The sequence below is a fragment of the Salminus brasiliensis genome, chromosome 2 (genome assembly GCF_030463535.1).
Source record: "Salminus brasiliensis chromosome 2, fSalBra1.hap2, whole genome shotgun sequence".
NCBI lineage: Eukaryota > Metazoa > Chordata > Actinopteri > Characiformes > Bryconidae > Salminus > Salminus brasiliensis.
Genome location: NC_132879.1, coordinates 43,017,364 through 43,041,744, shown reverse-complemented (window position 1 = coordinate 43,041,744; position 24,381 = coordinate 43,017,364). Strand labels below are relative to the sequence as shown.

At 39.3% G+C, this 24,381-nt stretch overlaps 1 protein-coding gene across 4 annotated transcripts in view; it reads right to left on the bottom strand.

Moving 5' to 3' along the window:
* cacna1c (calcium channel, voltage-dependent, L type, alpha 1C subunit) overlaps positions 1-24,381 on the bottom strand; it is a 270,161-nt gene that overhangs the window by 240,946 nt on the left and 4,834 nt on the right. Inside the window, exons 1-2 of one of the 4 annotated variants that reach the window (XM_072672848.1) lie at positions 9,984-10,630; positions 9,588-9,659 (exon numbers count right to left, since the gene is read on the bottom strand). The exons of 2 other annotated variants lie outside the window; for them this stretch is intronic. In XM_072672848.1, the coding sequence (XP_072528949.1) occupies positions 9,588-9,645 (58 nt within the window). In that variant the 5' untranslated portion in view covers positions 9,646-9,659; positions 9,984-10,630. Of the gene's footprint in view, positions 1-9,587; positions 10,631-24,381 lie in introns of those variants that run through there. One more of the 4 variants, XM_072672849.1, reaches the window with a different exon arrangement.

Below are 24,381 nucleotides of genomic sequence, written 5' to 3'. Positions count from 1 at the left end.
TTCTTGCATCTGCAATTAACATATCCATTCCTTTATTTCTTTATCCGTTCGTCCGTGGTGCTCTGGGGGTGACATGGAGCTGATGCTTTTAAGAGAAAACATTCAGCTCAGTAACACTGTGCAACTAAGCATCAAACACTCGCCACCGGCTAACCGCATGCACACACACACACACACACACATACACAAATGGCACACAAGATTGGCATCCTGTATGGGAAAATACACACACACACACACACACAACCACGGCCACAGGCTAGCCAGCCATGTACAAGCCACACACATGTTGGAACTCACTCTAACACTGGCCACAGGCAAGACATCATACACACATACACACATGTGCCACAAAAATGCTAGCCTGGCACAAAAAGAAAAACTAAATGCAAATGAACTCAACCAGGGCTGGTGAGCTTTTCGTACACACATGTTTAGGCAAAAAGGCAAACATGATCAAGCAGGACACACACACACACACACACACACAAACAGTTTTCTTGCTCCCCTGCTGTGGGCCATTTTACAAAAGCTTCATCGGTGTGTAATGACTCAGTGATGTGTGGTGTGAGAGGCTAAACAGGCTCTCTAGCTTTAAAACATATGGTGCGTGTGTGTGTGCACGGACTGTTGAGGGAAATCACAGCACACAACAGGACATAAAGCTAGGCTTTTAAACTAAGCTTTACATGCATTACTATACATGTATAAGTGTGTCTCATCCTCTTTTGACACAGAACCCCTAAAAGGGTTCCACTATCAAAGATTTTTGAGTACTATATGGAATCCTTTTTTTGCTTAGAGTGTAGGTAGCTCAGCTGAACTACACTCGCAAAGGAGTCTTAAGGTCATATTTTAGACAAGGGCCTTTTCTGCTCCTGCACTGCAGTCTGGAAATCCATGCCAACCTAGCCACCAAAGCAATAACATTAAAAGGCCTCTAGCAAGCAATGTTCACATCATGGAAGTCAGAAAGTCTTTTTCTGTAACTTCACACTATTGGTTGATCATCATAGTTGAATCATCATTGAATGTCAGGTACCTTTACACATAAATGACCTTCTCTCACTGAATAAGATAAAACAACAACACCACATTCATAGCTCCAAAGCAGATCTATCACCCATCCAAAAATAAACTACATTAACCCCTTTCAGTCAGAACTGCATACACTCCAATCGGAAAACTACACAAAGCTTAACCATGTAAAGCTATCGGTCAGAACTACATAAACCAGAAACTGCAAAAACAAAAACCAAGAACCAAAGCAACCAGAATCAGGTAGATCTACACCAACCAGAATCAAGGAGAACTAAAAAAAATAATCTGATAAAACAGCACTACAGGAACCAACCAGAATCAGGTAGAACTACATAAACTAGAATCAGGTAGACCTACACACACCAGAATCAAGGAGAACTACATGAACTAGAATCAGGTAGAACTACATAAACTAGAATCAGGTAGAACTACACATACCAGAATCAGATAGAACTACTTGAACTTGAATCAGGTAGAACTACATAAACTAGAATCAGGTAGACCTACACACACCAGAATCAGGTAGAACTACATGAACTAGAATCAGGTAGAACTACACACACCAGAATCAGGTAGAACTACATGAACTAGAATCAGGTAGAACTACATAAACTAGAATCAGGTAGAACTACACACACCAAAATCAGGTAGAACTACATGAACTAGAATCAGGTAGAACTATATAAACTAGTATCAGGTAGAACTACATAAACCAGAATCAGGAAGAACTACATAAACCAGAATCAGGAAGAACTACATTAGCTAGAATCAGGTAGAACTATCTACTTGAGGTAGAAGAATCTTCTGAAGGAAAGACAATACAATATTGTCTACAGCCTAAACACTGTTTAACACGAATACACACTGGGTCGTAGCTTAGGTTCCCTGTTACTAAACCCTGTTTTAAAACATATTGAATGGATAATGTTTATTCAGTCAAACATTACCTGTGTTTTAGATATGGTAATGCACATCTATAGGCAGAATGCAACATCAACACATCTTACTGAAATTAAAAACTAGAAGTGTTTCCCCAGGCCCCAAATGTGGTCTATCATGCAAGGCATATTTCCATCCAGAGTTTGCTTCTTCAGTAACAGACGTGGTATAATAGAATAGAAGGGTCGTAGTGCTAGTGGACCAGATCTGTAGATGTTAGGTAACACAGACATCCATTACTTTTTAGGTACATTAGCCTTCTAGTTCAAGTAATCTCAAAAAGATCATATGAGGCACTATTCAAGATCAAGAGGTTCACGATGGCTATTGCTATTGTTGTTAGCTATGTAACATGCAATATAAAATTTGAGGTGAGTGTGAGCTGAATTAGGCAAATGGTTTGTACGATGCTAATTGCTTTGACTTGTGAGCTACATTAGCCACGTAGCTCCTGTGAAGAACTAAAGACGCAATCGTTTCATGGCTGATTGACTACATTTGGGGGTAAGGGGATAACCGTATGTGTTTGAACCCTTCCTGTCCCTCCCCTGTGCAAATACAGCCAGTCCTAGTACAAAAGCAGCAGTCCTCATGGACTGTACAGCAGCGTTTATGCCAGCCAATGGTTCAGGCAGCATATGTCATGCAGTACCGCATGAGTTGTACAGTCTGAAAAGCTGCATCAGAAACGGCTGGTGGGCGTGTTGCGTATTGAAGCGCATCTAAAATTGAGTGTGGCCTTTGTTAACAAAGAGACAGGTGGCAGGAAGATCATATTAAAATGAGAAAACAAAGCCGCTTCTAACAGTAGCACTTTAAAGAACTGGCTGGCTATTTTTAGAGAAGAGTTAAGGACACTGGTGGTGGTGGTGGTGGGGGGGGCACATAAAGTCAGCCGACAGAGAAGAAAGAGAGAGAGAGAGAGAGACGGCGAGAGAGACATAGACAGAGCAAAGCCCTCAAATTGATGTCTTGCATGGCGTAGCAACAGCAGCAGCAGCAGTGCAATCAGGCCCCAGTGGGAATTAAAAGAACTGCATTAGAGATGAAAGAAGAACAAAAACAGCTGAAGCATCTCACCAGCTTAGCTCACGCTGCACTGCAACACAGTCATTCGTTCCAATGGTCTAATTAGTCTGATCTGAGACCTACAACTAGCCACGTCTCTTATGCTCGTCTGTTAGCCCGTCTCCATGCACCCGTTCACCGTACAGAGCTGGTCCACTAGCACTACGACCCTCTTTCAGTAGCCTTCTCTTCCTCTGCACTCATTCAGGCCTCACTGTGGATTTCCAGTCTAGAGCACAGATATTATTGGATAACCTCGTTTCTTTCCCCTCACGCCTTCAGCACCATCCTACGTCTCTTTTTCTCTCTAGAACTCTATCCCTCGTGACCCCTTCTTCTCTCCGAAACGGGTCGTTCCACGTCGCATCGCTGAGGGTCAGCAAGACCCATCCTAGATCCTAAAGCAGTCATGTAACAAAGTACAAGGTGATTTTCAGCATGAAGGAACAATGGTGTGTTAAAAAATTGAAATGGGGCAATTTTGTTAATATAATAATAATAAATAATTCAGTATTTCAGTATTTGATGTATTTATTTTAGGAATGTCCCAATCCACTTTTTTGATAAAAATGTATTCCTAATTTCACACCATTGTCTATTTAATTTGGGAGGCCAATTACCCAATCCCCATTCATGTGAACTACCCCACCTCCCCCATCCCTAGCTATGCCCCCAACACTAGGAGGGCGAAGACTAGCATGTCTCCTTCTACATATGTGAAGCACCCAGCTCTAATTCAACAACTAACAGATGCCTGTGCTGACCAACATCACACTAGGAATGGTGTGGGGAGGAAGCACTATCAACTCACTCCTGAGAGAGCAAGGCAAGTTGTGCTCATTCTGACTCTGGCTGCTGATGGCAAACAACACAAACCAGCGATCCTCAGATCATGCTGAGTATAGGCCGATAGTGGTCCGATCCGTTACACAGTTTAGGTATGATGTGTTCCTTATTAATACTCAATAAAACCACAGTATCGTTTGTAGTAAACAGTTTACATAATGACAGTCAGGACTGATTTGTTTTGTTTGGCAGCTCACTTTTGTAAAATAACCATTTAAATGTGTGTTTAATTTCCTCATATGGTTGAAGTAGCATCGACAAACACTGACATACCTCTGAAGAAGAAGCAGCTCAAACCGAGTCACAGCAATATAATAATATTACAATAGGCTGTCATGTTGGGATCGGGACATCTGAAAATGTATTGCATACATATGAAACCCCATAGAAACCCCATGTTGTATTTCTCTGTAATGCTAATGCAGATCACTAAATATCAGTATCTTCATGCCCTAAGCAACATCCTACTTAGGAGATAGGGTGCCATCATTTTCTTTTCTCTCTTTTTTTGAGATAATAAAGAAAAAAACAGTATACACACACACACACACCCACACACCCACAAACAAACATACTTAAGTGATCCCTTGTTGCTTCGGAACCTTATGCAACTGCTTTTGGTGCTTATAAAGCAGGAAACAACCCTGGATATCTACATTGGCATTAGCAGATACATACATGACAAATATCACATAGATATACCCTTAACAATGCATTCTTTTCCTGTTCATAATAATAATAATTATAATAATAATCATAAATATTTTTAAAGTACTTTTTAAAACACCCAGACACTGTACTTAAGTAAATACACACAAAAAAATAAATACACTGCTGCTACAACTATGCATATACAGGTATGAAAAAAAAAGATGGTTACCATGACACCAATTCTGACCAATAGGGGGCAGTGTCTATAACTGCTACTTGACAGCGACTTGAAAGCTGTTTCCAACTTTTGATATCAACAAATAGTTTTTTTTCAGTGTTTTTACCCAGCCCATCTGTCATGACTGAAGATATTTGTTTTAGTAGATCTAAAATAAAACATTTCAGTATAGTGTTTGGATTGGAAATGTTAAAACTGTGGCTTTCAGCGGCTTTACTGTGAGGTTCTGATTATTGTTTTGGATGCCTCTAACCTTTTCGCTCTGAAAATACTTGGCCGCTTGTCGAAATCTGGGCCGTAGTTTCAGAGTTTCAGAGGAAACATCGGAAAACAAAATGGCTGGCTTCAGCTAACATGTACATTTTGTTTGCTCCCAAACCACATTTTCGCAGGACGACAAGTCAAAACAGCACCTTACTGGCATTGTTTTTACACCATCTGGTAGAAGGCATACAAGGCTTGGTGATGCTGGGAGCCTTTTCTCTTTAAGCAAACTAACATGGAAGCACCTTAGCACTCTTCTTTTCAAAGGCCCAGATGTTTGTGGATTCAGCCCTCTCGCCACACATCTTGGTTCCACAGCAGACTCAGCAGTGTTTTCTCATCAGGACGGAGTAAGTGATACTTAATAGTTACTCAGAGGCACTGCAGCAATGTTCACCAGTGTTGCTGTGTTGACTTTGGATTTAAACTCAGGTAACTTCATCAGCAGGAAGGCTTTTTTTTAGTGTAAAGCCTTTTGAGCAAATAACAATCGCTGACAGAACCGAACAACCCCACAGCGGCCTTTTTGCATTTATGAGGCCATGATAACCTGAAACGGAATGGATTTAGAAGCTTTACTGACCCTGACGTGAAAGTGAAGCATGTATTTCCGTAAAGGGCAGGTAAAGGACTGGAGCCATAGAGGAGTAATGGGTCACATAGCGCTGCTAGACAAGCACTCCGTGCCCCGAGAGTCTGAAATCAGGTGCCCAGTCATTTCAGGCGCCGTCCTGGAGCCTCGCTAGGCCTTCTGAGATCCATCATAAACAAATTAATGTTCCTAATGACCAGCATCGCCTGTCGTGTGCATCTGGCAGAGAGCCCGATCGGGAGAAAAAGGGGACTCTTGATGGAGCCTGATAAAAAAAAAAAAAAAACCCTTCCAATAATGACAACCCCTTACAGCAATAATCAGCATCTCTCACAGAGTAACCTTGCTTGCCATAATATCAGATTTCTCCTCAACACTTCCAGGCCTTGCCTTCTGCAAATACTCCTTGCAACGTGCCTGAAATAAATACACTTCCATTACGTGCCTTCAAAGCACTGATTTAGTGACTTCGGGCATTGTCTCACTACTTTGGTGTCTCTAGGGTACTGGAAGTTCAACAAATGACAATGAGGGCATGCCATTAGCAGACATTAGTAGACACTTTTGCTTTCACTAAAGAACACATATGTGGAAGATTCTTCATAAAACCACTTTTGTGAATGAACCTTCTGTTTGAGGACGTTTGCAGAACACTCCCATCATGTAAAAATTATTATATAGTTATATATTTCAGAGAAAAGTACAATCTTGAGCTGCATGAACTCCATAAGTTTGCGAAGAAAGATGAAAGCCACTGATGAGCAGATCAGATCCACCTGAGAGTCATCAGAAGAGTAGAAAGACTACAAACACACAATTGATTTGTTTCTTTTAAGGGCCTCAACATGGTCAATTTGGTCAAAATTACAAATATTTACCTACATTCTACACATAAGGGGGTCTGTCTAATACTAAAACAAAGTGGACCCTTATAGATCATTATGTGGAACTCCAATCCAACAAACCATGTAATCAGGTAAAAAAATAAAATGGTTCCATGTTGCACCCAGGGACATCATACTGGGGGTAGGGGATGGAGATTAGTATGATTGTAAGGGCCTGTGATTGACAGGGGCCCTCCAAAATGTATTAATTGAGTATTCTAGCAAAATCTTTTCATTGGGCCCCGAATGCCTGGCAGAGCCCCTGGAAGCACTACTGTCTTTACTAATGAATCTTAACCAATTCTGAACAAAATCCTGCATTTTCAACATTGGCTCAGACTTACGGACCCCACTGTATCCATCCAATGCATACACACTTAAAAATATAGTTGCCAATAAGAAATCTTTAGGTTCTTTCTTTCCCTAAAGAACCTTTCTGTATGGCTCCTCTTAAGATTACTATTGTAATGAGAGACAATAGTGAGTGTGAAGAACCTTTTTGCAAAGAATGTCCTCATGCTTCCACAACTTCTTTTCCATTTATAGTGGAATTTGTCCAAGCCAAAACCTTTGTAGGCACCTCTAGCAGTGTAAGCTACTGAGCTCTAAAAACTAAAGCCCATTTCCATTCAGGGTTAGCTGCTTCAAGAAAGCTCATGAGACTGCATTAAACCAAAAGCAACACGTGAACAGATACGAATGGCACCAGGGCTCTGGTGTGCGAAGCGAGGTGGAATCGATCTATTGTGTATCTCCTGATTTGAAGCCATAAAAGACGCTTCCACGGTCCACTGTGGTTTCATGGGAGAAATCTCGCTCATGCTCGATTGTGTGTTGACCCGATCCTCGGGCAGCCGGAGTGTTTACCTGATATGGCGCTTTCTTTCTCTCTCCGGCAGCAGCGGCATTTTCTGCACTAACACAAACACTAACATCTGCTGGGGCCACCTACAAGACGCTCACTCTTCTGCGCTCACGTGCCAATGTTATGACACTTAGTTTGCTCTGTTAAATGAGGGGCACAAAAAGGGTCACTTATTTATACTGCATTTTGTGTGGCGGTTCAGAATACAGCAACTACACCACATCGTGGACTGTTCCTAAAGCAGGGTAGCACAGGACAGCTCTCAGGCCAGTTTTCAGGGTGCACACATCTAATATGGTCTCATTGGTGGTAGAAGATAATTCATGTATGACAGAGTTTAACAAGTGGTTCCTTAAACCTTTAATTGATTAAGAGAAGTTTTTCATTATGTGGAGGTCCCTGAAACTTTCAAAAGCTTCTACACTTTTACTTGTCTCATTTACACACATGGTTCTTTGAAGAACCACTAAGGAGCATTTCTTCCCATATACATTCTTAGCAAAAAGGGTCCCACATAGTACTGAAAAAGAGTAACGATATTTTTATTGCTATAAAGATCCATCCACAGGAGGTTTTTATGGTATATGAAGATCTGAGACATCATGGTTTTCGACAGAAACCGTTGAAAAACCTATTTTTTAAGAGTGTAGCAGATAATCTGGTGCCAAATTCAACCCAGTTAAGACCCTTAAGGGTTGGTTATGGCAGCAGTAAGTGTATTGTGGGCCAAAACTAGCACAGATGAGGCCGCCACGTTTAAGGTTTGTCATAGCATTTGTACTCAGAGCCACATGTGGCCCACATGCAACCTGCCATGTTAAATGTTTGTGCAGCATTTCTCTTTGGGCCACAACTGGCCCAACTGTAGCCAATTATGGCCAGCGAGGCATTCCACAGCGGTATATGGGCCAAATGAAAGTAGAGAATGAGGGCCAGAGCTGAGCTGTGACTCGCTGGATATCTGTGTTCAGGGAACCAAAAGTGGTTCTTCTATAGCATCACTCCAAAGAACCTATTTGAGGGCTCTCTCTATATTACTTTTGGTATACAACTTTAACATAGGTTATTTAGAACACAGTGAGACTGTGTACGATGGCACTGTCTTTTTTTTTTTTTTAGGTCAAAGCCCAACTCCACCAAGGGTGCATGTGGATCACTTTCTCCATCAGTGACTGACCTAAAAAACAGGCTGGTCAAAAAAGTCTTAAGCGCAAAAGCAAAACTGAGAGCGGCCTGCGAAAAGTGAGGGGCATTTAGAGGCCCTCAGATTGAGAACCCATGGAGTTGAGGAGCTTAGAACCTTCTACCCCAACTCCACCACAACTCTACCTCTGCCCTGGATTGACAAAAACCAAACCAAACCAACAAATGCCTTTGACTAAAGAGAAGTGAGAAGATTCAAGAGCTTGGCAAGAGCGCCTGAGCCCGACCCACTATCCAGAGACATGGCGAGGAGCGGACCGGCTCTTTACTGCGCCACGCAACAGCCCCAGGCTGTAGCGCGCAACACCTGGATGGGAGAAAAAAAGGCTTCCGAGCTTCAGTGGACGGGATTGGCTGGCACGGGCTGCAGCGTTTGTCTTCTCATTTTTGGGTAAAATAAGGCATCCTGAGCTCGAGCGGCGAGCACGGTGTGCCAGCTGAACGGCTGCGATCTGATTGGTGCTCTGTCACCGAGCATTGTGCCTCAGGGTTTGTGAGGGTGGATGAAGTTGTGCAGAATGTGGGGACGTTGGGAGGGGGGCTGGACCAACAAGGCTCCCAATCGAAACCCCCTGATCAAGTTCAGTGTCTCTGCTCTGCGTATGGACGCGAGGTGGGGGCACTCTTATTCCCAGACCCAGTTTTGTAGGGGAGAGATCTGACCACGGGGGGCGTCTTTTTTTTTTTCTTTCTCTTTTTTTCTTGTCTCAGGATAAACCACCGGTACCTCACACTGGAGATGGTGCAGCCTGTGCTTTGTGCGTGCCCCAAAAGCCGAAAACCAGTCACCATCATCACCGCCACCACCATCACCATCATCATCATCATCATCATCATCACCACCAACCATTCCCCATCCCTCCCTCCCTACCAGCCCATCCATATGGCGCACGCTCGGGCACCCACACACTCGCATACACACACACTCTCTCTCTCACACACACACACACACACACACACTCTCTAACAGAGACGCAAAATAAATGGCCCCCTTACCTTGATGGTTTTCAAGGGTTTCCTCTGGTATGTACATGTTCTTGCTCTCATTTACCATATATGTAGTCCGGCCTTTTTTTTATCCGTAAGGTGAATGAAGAAGAGGAAGAAGAAGAAGAAGAAGAAGAAGAAGAAGAAAAAAGGTTGTATTTAAAAAAAAAAAAGAGGGCAAAAAGAAAGTAATAGAGGAGGGGTAGGAGGGAAACAACCCAAGATGGGAAAGAAATCAAAGGGGTGGGTGGGTTGAGGAAGGAGAGGGGGGTAAGGAGGAGGTAGAGGAGGTAGAAGAGGAGGAGGAGGAGGAAGAAGGGGAAGGGGGAGGAGGGAAAAAAATGAAGAAGGGTGAAAAAAAAAGCGCGAGTTTCTCCCTTTTCCTCTCGTTGGAGTTAATATTACCTGATCCCCGTTATGGAGTGAAAAAACAGAAACGGGTACAGGCTGGAGGCGCCTAGGAGAACGAACCAGTGCATCCTTGGAACATCCGGGCCTTGCCTAAGAAACACGACACCCCCCCACCCGCCGCCTCAGCACCCACTTGCTGCTGCTGCTTGAAGTGATCGCCCCAAATGGCAGTGCGTTTTTCTGGCAGATTGGATGCAGCAGTGAAAAGAGGTGGAGAGAGAGAGAGAGAGAGACAGAGAGAGAGAGAGAGAGGGAGAAAAGAGCCTGGCGAGAGCGAAAAGGTGGGAAGAGGAGGAGGAGGGAAAAAGAAGAGAAGAAAGAGAAGAAGGTAGGGGGCTGGCGTATTCCAGATCCAGATCTCACGGGGTTAAATCTTCTCCTGTGATCGATTCCATGTGTGCTGCGCTTCTGCCGCTGCTGCCGCTGCTGCCGCCGCCGCCGCTGCTGCTCCCGAGGAAGGGGGTTGGAGTGGTCGGAATAATGGCTCGTGCCGAGTCCATAACGGAGGGAGGAGGAGGAGAAAAAAGAAAACGCAGGAGTTTCTCGGTGGCCTTTGCGGAGAGCGCTCGGCTCGCCTCTGCCTCTCTGCAGTAATACTTGTGTGTGGAGAGAGAGAGAGCGAGAGAGAGAGAGGGAGAGGGAGAGCGCGCGAGAGCAAGAGAAGGAGAGGGAGCGAGAGCGCGCAAAGGGGGGGTGGGGGGTGGGGGGCTTGGTTTGGTTCGTCACCCCCCCCCCCCCCCCCCCCGCCTCTTCTTCCTCCCTCCTCCCTCCATGTGTGTGTAGACTCTCTGACTGCTTCCAGATGTTTAGTGCGCTACAAAAACTAGAATAAATCCTCCACGATTTTCCACACACGGGAACTCTGGAGGTGCTGGAGGTGAACTGCTGGGAGACATACAAATCCCCAAAACAACAAAAAGCCAAGCAGGACCACCGAGTTACCTCAGAAGGCTTGTGTTCTGTATGTTTTATTTAAGGGAAGAGGTCTCAGAAGCCTTTAGACAGTTCCATAAAAACAGGACTTCCAGGGCTGGTCTGGGGTGGGATACTTGAGGCACACGCCGGAAGTTCTCCTGAGTTCTTTGGCGGGGGGGTTGGCGAAGGTTATGAAACGGATCCTGCTGTCAAGGATTTGCGGATTTGTCAGCGGGCACAACAACAATCAACTTGCTAGACTCCGTCCAGCTCCTCCACGGCCCCCTTTTTTTTTCCCCTCTCCCGCTGGACCACGGTCTTGTCGGAAGGGGGTTTGATAAAGGGACTGGCAGGGCCTGGGAATTTGTGCAAGATGACTTAGGATCTGTCATCGTCAAATGCCTTATTGCCCGAGTATGAGTTTAGCAGCAGGCCTTTTCCTCCTGGCCATGGGAAAATGTCCCATTTTCTCTAGAGACATCGCTACCCCCTCCCAACCCCCCTAACCACCACCTCCATCAGTACATACACACACACACACACACACACACACACAGAAAAAAACAACAATGCACAGCATGCAGTATCTTAGTGATGCCACTTCTGACCTTTTCACCAAGTCTAGGCAACAAACCCACGGTTCTAAACCCCCCTCTAAAAGTGGGGACTTCTGTCAGCACATGATAGAGGTGTCCTACTTAAAGGGCCCATATTCACACTTTCCCATGAGGTCCACTTGCAACATTTGTGTGGTTTATGTACCAAAAATGACCCAGGAATATGAATAGTAGGGCAATTCTTTCCTTTTCTGATAATTAAACAGGCTGTGTTTGTCGCTGTGCCTTTATTACAGATATAGTTTAATAACGTCTGTTCTGATTGGCTGCCTTGAATTGTGCCTCTATCAAAAAGCAGTGCATGGCTGATATGTTTTAGGCTGAATAAGCGAGTGTATCATTGCTGTCTCGCAAAAAAAAAACAACTTGTATCTCCAACAATATGACAATATTGACAATATGTAAATTCACTAGGTTTCGTGACATCACAGAACCAATGAATTCAACATAACTAAATCTTTGGCAGCGTTTACATACAGCATCAAGCTCTTGTATTTCAAAAGAGAATGTGTTGCCATGACGCTTTTTCCTCTTAAAGTCTGAAAAAAAACCTTTAAACCTATATTGTGCGCATTACGAAAGCAATACTTTCAAAACATTGTTTAATTCACTTTTCTCTTATAAAATGAAATAAATTTTTCCAATTTTAAATTAAAAAATGGTCCATTTGGGGTACGTTGCCTTTAGGCAACATTGTGTGAAAATGAATAGAAATAACACAGAATTATTTGAAAAACTGGATTAAAAAAGGACTATTTGGACTGAAAAAAGAGTAAATGCACATTTTTTCATTATTAAATACTAAAATCTATTTCAAATCATGCTTCAACATAAACAGAATCAATTCATTCTCAAGTAAATTTCATGTGACTTTCATTTCCCAAACACAATTACTGATGATGCTAGTGAAACATGCTGAATGCTGACTGCTACATAACACACTGCTTCATGCTTCTAGACTACATACATATTAAGCAACTTATCAGAGCACAACAATCATGTATATGGTATTGAATATTCACAACATTAACTTCACACTCCAACAGATTCATTAGAATAATATTTTTGGACGGTTGAAAAATGATGCTTTTCTGAGGGAAACTGTCTGGTGTAGAAACCTTTCCTTCACAAGCTCCATTGAGCCAGCGAGAGGTTTAAGGATGCACAAAAACAAACTATAATTACCAAACTAAAAATTCAATATATTATTCATATTTAACCTTCATTCTCAGATTGCAGCCATTGTAATGTAAGGTAAAAGGGTTTGTTACCCAACAAGGTCAAAGGTTAAACCATTTGGTCTTTTATCAGGTAAATCTTTGGGCATCTTTGGTCAAATGACACATTTTTTCCTCTTTCAGTTATAAAGGTGTAAACACAGCTTCTGTAGGGAATCAACACAATTATTTCAGAAAAAAATATGAATGCTTAGTCTTAAAAATTAATACATACATAGAATTGGGCTCCTTACAGGGTGAATACTTAGTAACAACCCTTTTGGCAGGAGGCCACTAGTTCTCAAGTATTCTGGGGTCGACTTGCATTTATAGCATGGTCAATGGACTGTGAGGGCCATTCCAAAAGCTACAGTTTGTGTCTCTTTAGGTTGTACATGGTGGTTTCTAAGGTACACTATTTTGGCAAAAGTATTCACTCACCTGCCTTTAAACGCATATGAACACCCCATTCCAAATCCATTGGGTGTAATATGATTTCGGGACACCCTTTGCAGCTATAACAGCTTCAACTCTTCTGGGAACTTCAGACACTGATGTTGGACGAGAAGGCCGGGCTTGCATTCTCCGCTGCAATTCATCCCAAAGTTTTTCTATCGGATTGAGGTCAAAACTCTGTGCAGGCCAGTCAAGTTCTTCTACACCAAACTCACTCATCCATGTCTTTATGGACCTTGCTTTGTGCACTAGTGCAAAGTAATGATGGAACAGGAAGGGACCATCCCCAAACTGTTCTCGCAAAGTTAAGAGCATGAAATTGACCAAAATCTCTTGTTGTGCTGAAGCATTAAGAGTTCCTTTCACTGGAACTAAGGGGCTGAACCCAACTTCTGAAAAACAACCCCACACCATAATCCCCCCTCCACCTAACTTTACACTTGGCACAATGCAGTCAGACAAGTACTGTTCTCCTGGCAATCGCTAAACCCAGACTCGTCCATCGGATAGCCAGACGGAGAAGCGCGATTCGTCACTCTAGAGACCACGTCTCCACTGCTCTAGATTCCAGTGGTGGTGTGCTTTACATCACTGCATCTCATGATGCTTTACATTGCGCTTGGTGATGTAAGGCTTTAATGCAGCTGCTCGGCTATGGAAACCCTTTGCTCTCTATGTACGATTTTTGAGTTAATCTGAAGACCACATGAAGTTTGGAGGTCTGTAGCGATTGATAGGGATGCACGGATCCTACTTTTTCTGTTCTGATACCAAAACAGATACATAAACTTTGAGTATCAGCTTTGCGTAATAGTTATGAAGTGAGTTATGAAGACTAGAATACCGCCGATACGGATCGCCCTTGTGGATCGGCCTAATTATCCTATACCCGATTCAGCTAATTTTGTCAGTATTGGGACCGATATCTAATCCTAGTATCAGATCAGTGAATCCCTAGCGATTGACTCTGCAGAAAGTTGGCTTTCTGTCATTTTACATGGCTACCACTTCGTGGCTGAGTTGCTGTCATTCCCAATCGCTTCCATGTTGTTATAATACCACTGACAGATGACTGTAGAATATTTAGTAGCGAGGAAATTTCACAAATGGACTTGTTGCACAGGTGACATCCTATCACGGTACCACAATAGAATTCACTGAGCTCCTAAGAGCGATTCTTTCACAGCCCATTCTATCATAAATGTTTGAAGAAGTCTGCATGCCTAGGTGCTTTGGTTTATACACATGTGGCCACAGAATTGATTGCAACACTTGAATTCAATGATTTGGATGGATGAGTGAATACTTTTGGCAGTAAAATGCATATTATGGATAATTGCCCTGTTGTAGAAGCCATCCTCTTTTCAGCTTCAGCATTTTAACAGATGGTTTGACATCTGCATCCAGGATATTCTGGTATTTTTTGGAATTCACTCTTCCCTCCACTCATGCAAAATTGCCAATCCCACTTGCAGCAACACAACCTCAAAGCATGATAAACTTAGCACACAAATGAAGGAAATCTGTGTTTGGTAGGTTCTTTATTTGTTGTAACAATGCTACTTGCCAATAAATCTTATACTGCTGGAAAGCCTGATAGTTTCCTTTTTAAATGGTACATTTGTGGAATGAGCAGTAGAGCTGAGTATGTGGGTTGCACCCATGAAAAAATTGCCAAATCTTCTCTGCCATTGCCAAACAGCTTATTTTGCTGTTGCTATTGACACTTGTTTTGAGCTTCTGGTACCCCCAGGTTCTACCAATCAGGGCCCTGCTACAGTGGTCAGTAGGTTTCTGCTCCAAGAAATGGCATGCCACATGCCACTTTGGACTGATCTGAATAGGGCCTATGTGATAAGGCAACTTCAAGATGGTGTTCCGCAAAACTAAGCTGCAGCAGTGAGTGAGCCGTAGTCCCATCTCCAAATTGAAGGCCAAGTTCCATATAACGGGAGATGTCAGACAGGATGCAAAGTGTGAAGACAGTGTGATGGTGTGGGGCGGCATCTCCCTGACCGAAAAGCTATCCTCCAAGATGACAGCGCTGGCCCCCACAGAACAGGATTTATCAGAGACTAAGTCCAGAATTTGGTAGTGGAGAGGATGGAATGGCCTGCCAGCAGTCCTGACCTCGACCCCATTGAACACTTCTGGGATTAACTTGGGTGTGCTGCTCGTGCCAGAGTGGCCAACACAACCACGTTGGCTGACTTGCGACAAATGCTGGCTGAAGAATGGGAAGCTATCCCACAGAAGTGTGTGATCAGGCTAGTGACCAGCATGAGGAGGAGGTGCCAGGCTGTTGTGGCTGTGTATGGTTCTTCCATATTCTACTGAGGCTCCTTTGTTAAATAAATAAATAAATAGTTAAATGGCCAATCTGTCTTGTTTCTTCAAACTTCAATCATACAGTTTACTAAAGACCAAACGAGTCAATGGAAGAATAAGGATTTGGCTAATTTTTCATGCAACCCACATATTCATATTGCATAAGCATTGTTACAACAAAGTAATAATTACTACCAAACACAGATGTCCTTACTTTTTGTGCTAAGTTTAGATCCACCCCCATGTTTCACAGCTGTAAAGACGTTCTTATCATGAAATGCAGTTCCTTTTGCTCTCCAAACACTGATTAGTGACCAGTTTGCTGATTGTGGCCAAAGCCACAAGCTATTTTGTCTTCATCAGTCAACAGCTCTTGTTTCCAAAACGCATCTGCCATCTGTCTATGTCCTGTAGCATACTGCAGGTTTTGAGTTTTGTGATAACTTAACAGGTAAGTTTTCCTTTAATGACTTCCATTAAGACAGTGGAACAGTGCACCATCCTTTTGACTCAGCTAAAAGGATGGTAGTCGGTAGTCATATTTTTCATGTTATGAGTAACTTTGCAGGCTTTGTTGAAAATATTATGTTGTTTTATTGTGCTTTATGAATATGTATCCTAGTACTCAATTTTTAGAAATGAACTTTCGCTAAATAAATATCGCTTAAAGTGTGTTGGTTTTCCCGACATCCCAAATACAAGGAAAAGGGTTTTGCTTTTGAAGAGATGTTTCTTACATGGACTGTATGTATTCAGGAGCAACCAACACATTTTAAAACATTACCATGTTTATGTACATCAAACCCTTTTATTGCAAATAAGAGAGGAAAATTCAGTTCATGGTAAGGACCCTTTAAATTACACATTACAAATAAGGAATAGAGGGTCATAAATACCCTAGGGAGGAAACAAGGAATAGATGCTCAGTAATACACTATGAGGAATTCTCAAAACAAATACAAGTTTATACTAGCGTGCTGATACTAGCGCTGTACAGTCTGCAACCGGCAGACTGCGTACTGTTCTGTTAGAGGGACATGACATCTCTGAAAACATAGGAGCACATTTCAATGTAGGCTCAATCTTAATATCTTGAATGAATCTTGATCAACCACATAAAGCATATAACTTCATACCTTCAAAAATGATAATATCATATATCATAATATCACAGGTGGAGCAAGAACAGGCACTTGGACTGTACTTTGCTAGATGCAGATGTTTGAATGGAACAGTACCTGAGCTGCAACTGATGATAACATTTTATAAGTCCATAACAACACAAGAATGCAAATTGAGAATCTGCCTATGTGGGCAAAAGTGTTCACTCCCAATTATTAGTGCCAATTGAAAGTGTCCACTCCCAATTATTGAGCTCAAATGTCTCCGCTACACTCATTACTAATAGGAGTATAAACTTAAGCACACATCCATATCCATAGATACACACTAGCAGTAGAATGGGTTGTGGTAATTGGATTTTGGAATGGCATGTCCATACTTTTGGCCACATTGTGTCTTATAGTAGTGGTAGTAGAAGTTCAAATTATGCATAAACCAAACCTTAGTAGACAGCATGTCATCAGTATAAGTCTAATAAAAGGAATGCAAACCACAGCACAAGTTGTGGCCTTGAGACCTCCATACAGTTTAATCACCACATCGCTATCAGCATTTATATTGATGGACGTCCATCATAGTTATGTCCTATTTGATTCATAAAGTAGGATGGTGATTCCAATCCATCTACACTTTGCTGAACAAAGCTCAGTTGTTTAATCTACACCAATAATATTGACCACGTAAATATGCATCAAATATGCAATAGTACTTCATCATTATGTTGTGCAAAGCTTCTAAATTTGTCCACATGTAGTACAATCAAGACAATATTAGCCTACTGCTACTGTGTACATCAGTGGCTTTCAACCTGTGGACAGTGGTCCCCCAGTCCCCCAGTGGATGGAGGTGGTAACCTTCAAATTGTTATATGTATGGACAGAAACATACATTTAAACATGGCACATATTATGGATGTGAACTATTTGCATAAATAAAATATCACAACAAGCTTGTTGAGTGGTCTGGCAAAGCGATGAAGCTACACTGTAAACATTTTCACTATTTAAAAAAACAGTACTGACAGCAGGGCTGCCATGCAACACTGGTGTGCAGTGTTAAATAAAATGCATTTTTTACATTGCAGAAAATACCTTGACATTTACACTTTCTAATGTAATGCGATAATTTAGTATTGCAGTTTTTTTCATTCACAGATTAAGAACCCACTGGAGAAATATTCTAAACAGGACTCTCTGAACTTGACTCTCGTTAAGTCAAGTTCAGAACTGAAGAAGTCAACAACCTTAATTTTTAAATTGAAGTCCATCCTACATGTAGCCTGAGGTCATTATGCACACCATGTATCTTATAAATGGTGATTATGAAAAAAATGTTTGTATAGTCTAATGACACCCTCAAACATGCAGCACACATTACAGCAACTTACAACTTACAAAAACTAGCATAACACAGGTAATACAGTAGATAGTTCCCCCCTACCAGAGTCTTTTGTTGCTTAGACCTCTTAAACATGCCCCTCTACACATAAATGTGAAGGGTGGAGCTAATCATATTACACTGGGAGTTTTACATATTTACATTTCACATAATAACTGGATCATAATGTAATGTGTGCTGTTCATTTACAGCCAAAATTAATTTTACAGTAGAGAACAGTTTTGTAAGAATAACAGTTTAAATAAATGTTTGTCGTCTTCTCTAAAAGCATCTTGGCACAACGATGATTATTAATGGGTCAATCAAGCACAATACTGTCTCTCTACTAGCTAAGAGAATCTTAACACTATGATACTTTTGGGAAAGTGGGCCCGAGTGGGTTAAATCTTTTCGTGGTTGTGTGAGGCCACAAGTTGCAACAAAATGCAGAAATAAGAAGGAAGACTTCTTGTTAGGCTATGCTGGAGTTCTGGGAGCTAAATACATGAAACTCTGCCTCTAGATGTTTTCGTATCCTTTCTTTCGCTTGAAAAAAAAGGCTTACGGCTACGTCACCTGGGGCAGAAGGGTCGAGTGCCTCGCTGAACAGTGGCAGCTTAGCAGACGCAATTGGATTGGTCTTACAGGTATAGTAAGAAATAGCCAGCAAAATTTGATGCTATAGTTGAACACAGGCTTACTATTCGTTTATACTATCCATTTATAAACCCTTCATAAAGATTCATAAAATGTCATTTGCAGTGGTACAAATTGTGCCCAGTTCCAATTAGTCCTACAGCTCTCCTGATGTTATACAGTCTCACGCTTAGCCTCTGTAAGATAACAATAGATTGCACTGAAATATCCATAAAAAGGTCAACGAGTTCATCATTACTGACTCCAGCACGTACACCAACACCTTTCTAACTAACCAATCTCAAACCATGCCTCAGTTTCTCAGCCCTCCACCCACTGCTTAGCAACTGTTGCTATCACAGCCATTGCCACTGACAAGCTTTTTGCTCCCATTTCCAAAGACAAAAACACACTGAAAGAATGTCGGCTTTGGATTGGTCTTTGTGGTAAATCTCACTGGTGATCCGGATGACACTTGTTTGTGCAAAGCTGAGTCATTTCATTTGCTGCTTGGTAGATCATATGATGAAGCTAATAAACAATGTGTGCAGAAATACACCTGCAAAAAAACTGTTGCAGGTTTAGAACCATGCTGGAAGTTCATCTTTGTGGACGTTGGCTTTACAACAGCATAGTTCATTTATTCCTTATTAATTTGTTACTAAGCAGATGAAACATTTAGGAGCTGATGTGTTTTTCCTTCAGCCTTTGGGGGGCAGGTGGTATTTCATATTTCTAAATGAAAATGCTGTGAGGTATGGGTATACTTTACATATAAAAGGTGCTGTATACACTGTTTATAGTACATACTGTGTAAAATGATTGTTTACTAACATATTTTGATGTTTTGTTATTATGTAAATAATTAATTTTAAAGTCTTTTTACATATGCAAAAACAAGCATAATATTTTATTGAAATATGAGCTTGTGCTTGAGTATGGCTATGGGTGCTATAGTGAAACAGGTTATACTGATGCTATGTTTGATTCAAGTGTCCCCTAGGGGTAGCTGCTTGACCCTGGCATGAAACTATGCCAAAATGAGACAAGTCAAGTCAAGTAGTGATTGAAGGGGTCCAAGCACTTTCGTGCACTTTGTGCTCAAAAGAAAAATGTCTAGCTGCTGTACCAACATACTGTTGTCCACACAAGTTCCACAGGATTGAATATACAGTGCTTGTTAATGATAATGAGCTAACGGCAGTGCTATGTACTGTGTAGGTGGTACCACAAACTTTGGAATGAGTTCTATCTGTCCTCAGGGAACATACTGGACTTCTCCAAGGGTGCTTTCCAAATATTGTTTGGGATAATGTTAACTGATCAAACCATTTCTTGCTATAGGATGCTCTTGATCTTAATCCTATATTGCCCACAAAAGATTCCGATTTAGCATTGGCGCTTCTCTAAATTAGAAATGCTGTCATCACTGTAACATTTATGTGAAATAAATGATGCTGTTCAGGCAGTTCTAACAGACTTTTCAATTTGCTATGGACAGAACCATAAACAGCACTATTCTATATCAAGTTAAATGCACACAACTAAAAAAACTGCTAAAAATATTCTGTAAACAAACAGATAAAAAACTGTAAACAAACAGCTAAAAACAATCAGTAAACAAACAGCTAATAATCTGTAAATTAACAGCTAAATATGTAAATTGCTAAACAAAAAACTGTACCAAAAAACAGCTAAAAAACAACATGTAAACAAAACAATCTGGAAACAAAGCTAAAAAAGAACTGCAAACACCTAAAAAAAATATCTGTAAACAAACAGCTAAAAACAATCTGTAAACAGCTAAAAAAAACAACCTGTAAACAAACAGCTAAAAAAGGACTGTAAACAGCTAATAAACAACCTGTAAACAAACAGCTAAAAAAGAACTGTAAACAGCTCAAAAAACAACTGTAAACAGCTCAAAAAACAACCTGTAAACAAACAGCTAAAAAATCTGTAAACAGCTAAAAAAAACAATCTGTAAACAAATAGCTAAAAAAACCAACCTGTAAACAAATAGCTAAAAAAAAAACAACCTGTAAACAAACAGCTAAAAACAACTTGTAAACAAACAGCTAAAAACAATCTGTAAACAGCTAAAAACAACCTGTAAACAAACAGCTAAAAACAATCTGTAAACAGCAAAAAAAAACTATCTGTAAACAAATAGCTAAAAAACAATCTGTAAAAAAACAGCTAAAAACAACCTGTAAACAAATAGATAAAAATCTGTAAACAGCTAAAAAAGAACTGTAAACAGCTTAAAAAAACAACCTGTAAACAAACAGCTAAAACTATCTGTAAACAAACAGCTAAAAAATCTGTAAACAACTAAAAAAACTCTGTAAACAAATAGCTAAAAAAACAACCTGCAAAAAAACAGCTAAAAACTTGTAAACAAATAGCCATCAAATCTGTAAACAGCTAAAAACAATCTGTAAACAAATAGCTAAACAAAACAACCTGTAAACAAACAGCTAAAAACTATCTGTAAACAACAGCTAAAAACAATCTGTAAATAGCTAAAAAAACAATCTGTAAACAAATAGCTAAAAAAGCAACCTGTAAACAAACAGCTAAAAACTATCTGTAAACAAACAGCTAAAAAATCTGTAAACAGCTAAAAAACAATCTCTAAATAAATAGCTAAAAAACAATATGTAAACAGCTAAAAAACAACCTGTAAACAAACAGCTAAAAAATCTGTAAACAGCTAAAAAACAATATGTAAACAGCTAAAAAACAACCTGTAAAAAAACAGCTAAAAACTATCTGTAAACAAACAGCTAAAAACAATCTGTAAATAGCTAAAAAAAACCAACAACCTGTAAACAAACAGCTAAAAACTATCTGTAAACAAACAGTTAAAAACAATCTGCAAATAGCTAAAAAAAACAATATCTGTAAACAAACAGCTAAAAAATCTGTAAACAGCTAAAAAATCTGTAAACAGCTAAAAAACAATCTGTAAACAAATAGCTAAAAAACAATATGTAAACAGCTAAAAAACAACCTGTAAACAAATAGCTAAAAAACAATCTGTAAACAAACAACTAAAAAATCTGTAAACGGCTAAAAAAAACTATCTGTAAACAAACAGCTAAAAGATCTGTAAACAGCTAAAAAAATCTGTAAACAAATAGCTAAAAAACTATCTGTAAACAGCTAAAAAAACAATCTGTAAGCAAACAGCTAAAAACTACCTGTAAACAAACAGCTAAAAGAAATCTGTAAACAAACAGTTAAAAAATATCTGTAAACAGCTAAAGAAAAATCTGTAAACAAACAGCTAAAAACAATCTGTAAATAGCTATAAAAAAACAACAATCTGTAAACAAACAGCTAAAAAATCTGTAAACAACTAAAAAATACTATCTGTAAACAAACAGCTAAAAACAATATGTAAATAGCTATAAAAAAACAACAATCTGTAAACGAACAGCTAAAAAATCTGTAAACAACTAAAAAATACTATCTGTAAACAAACAGCTAAAAACTATCTGTAAACAAACAGCTAAAAAATCTGTAAACAGCTAAAAAAAACTATCTGTAAACAAATAGCTAAAAAACTATCTGTAAACAAACAGCCAAAAAAATCTGTAAACAGCTAAAAAAAACTATCTGTAAACAAACAGCTAAAAGATCTGTAAACAGCTAAAAAATCTGTAAACAGCTAAAAAAACAATCTGTAAACAAATAGCTAAAAAACAATATGTAAACAGCTAAAAAACAACCTGTAAACAAATAGCTAAAAAACAATCTGTAAACAAACAACTAAAAAATCTGTAAACGGCTAAAAAAAACTACCTGTAAACAAACAGCTAAAAGATCTGTAAACAGCTAAAAAAATCTGTAAACAAATAGCTAAAAAACTATCTGTAAACGGCTAAAAAAACAATCTGTAAGCAAACAGCTAAAAACTACCTGTAAACAAACAGCTAAAAGAAATCTGTAAACAAACAGTTAAAAAATATCTGTAAACAGCTAAAGAAAAATCTGTAAACAAACAGCTAAAAACAATCTGTAAACAACTAAAAAATACTATCTGTAAACAAACAGCTAAAAACAATATGTAAATAGCTATAAAAAAACAACAATCTGTAAACAAACAGCTAAAAAATCTGTAAACAACTAAAAAATACTATCTGTAAACAAACAGCTAAAAACAATATGTAAATAGCTATAAAAAACAACAATCTGTAAACGAACAGCTAAAAAATCTGTAAACAACTAAAAAATACTATCTGTAAACAAACAGCTAAAAACTATCTGTAAACAAACAGCTAAAAACAATATGTAAATAGCTATAAAAAAACAACAATCTGTAAACGAACAGCTAAAAAATCTGTAAACAACTAAAAAATACTATCTGTAAACAAACAGCTAAAAACTATCTGTAAACAAACAGCTAAAAAATCTGTAAACAGCTAAAAAAAACTATCTGTAAACAAATAGCTAAAAAACTATCTGTAAACAAACAGCCAAAAAAATCTGTAAACAGCTAAAAAAAACTATCTGTAAACAAACAGCTAAAAGATCTGTAAACAGCTAAAAAATCTGTAAACAGCTAAAAAAACAATCTGTAAACAAATAGCTAAAAAACAATATGTAAACAGCTAAAAAACAACCTGTAAACAAATAGCTAAAAAACAATCTGTAAACAAACAACTAAAAAATCTGTAAACGGCTAAAAAAAACTACCTGTAAACAAACAGCTAAAAGATCTGTAAACAGCTAAAAAAATCTGTAAACAAATAGCTAAAAAACTATCTGTAAACAGCTAAAAAAACAATCTGTAAGCAAACAGCTAAAAACTACCTGTAAACAAACAGCTAAAAGAAATCTGTAAACAAACAGTTAAAAAATATCTGTAAACAGCTAAAGAAAAATCTGTAAACAAACAGCTAAAAACAATCTGTAAACAACTAAAAAATACTATCTGTAAACAAACAGCTAAAAACAATATGTAAATAGCTATAAAAAAACAACAATCTGTAAACAAACAGCTAAAAAATCTGTAAACAACTAAAAAATACTATCTGTAAACAAACAGCTAAAAACAATATGTAAATAGCTATAAAAAAACAACAATCTGTAAACGAACAGCTAAAAAATCTGTAAACAACTAAAAAATACTATCTGTAAACAAACAGCTAAAAACTATCTGTAAACAAACAGCTAAAAAAATCTGTAAACAGCTAAAAAATACTATCTGTAAACAAACAGCTAAAAAATTTGTAAACAGCTAAAAAAAACTATCTGTAAACAAATAGCTAAAAAACTATCTGTAAACAAACAGCCAAAAAAATCTGTAAACAGCTAAAAAAAACTATCTGTAAACAAACAGCTAAAAGATCTGTAAACAGCTAAAAAAATCTGTAAACAAACAGCTAAACAGCTCATTTCCTCTTAACATGTAGCTACTCATGCCGAACCTTTATGCAATGCGGTGAGACCAGCTTTGGATGGCGATCTTTCGATAGACTTTATCAGGGTAAACACAGCTTTTGTTATTTGAGTGTACTTTAAAAGCCTTTAAAATGATTCTTTCATAATAATAATAATAATAATAATAATAAACACTCATTCATCTTTCTTGAGATCAGGGTCGCGTTGGTCCGAAACTGTTATCATCATATTGCAATTATACAGCTAGCTAGCGCTACCTAGCTATTAAACCACAACAAGAATTTATTCATTAAGTGAAAAAAGTTGAGCAAG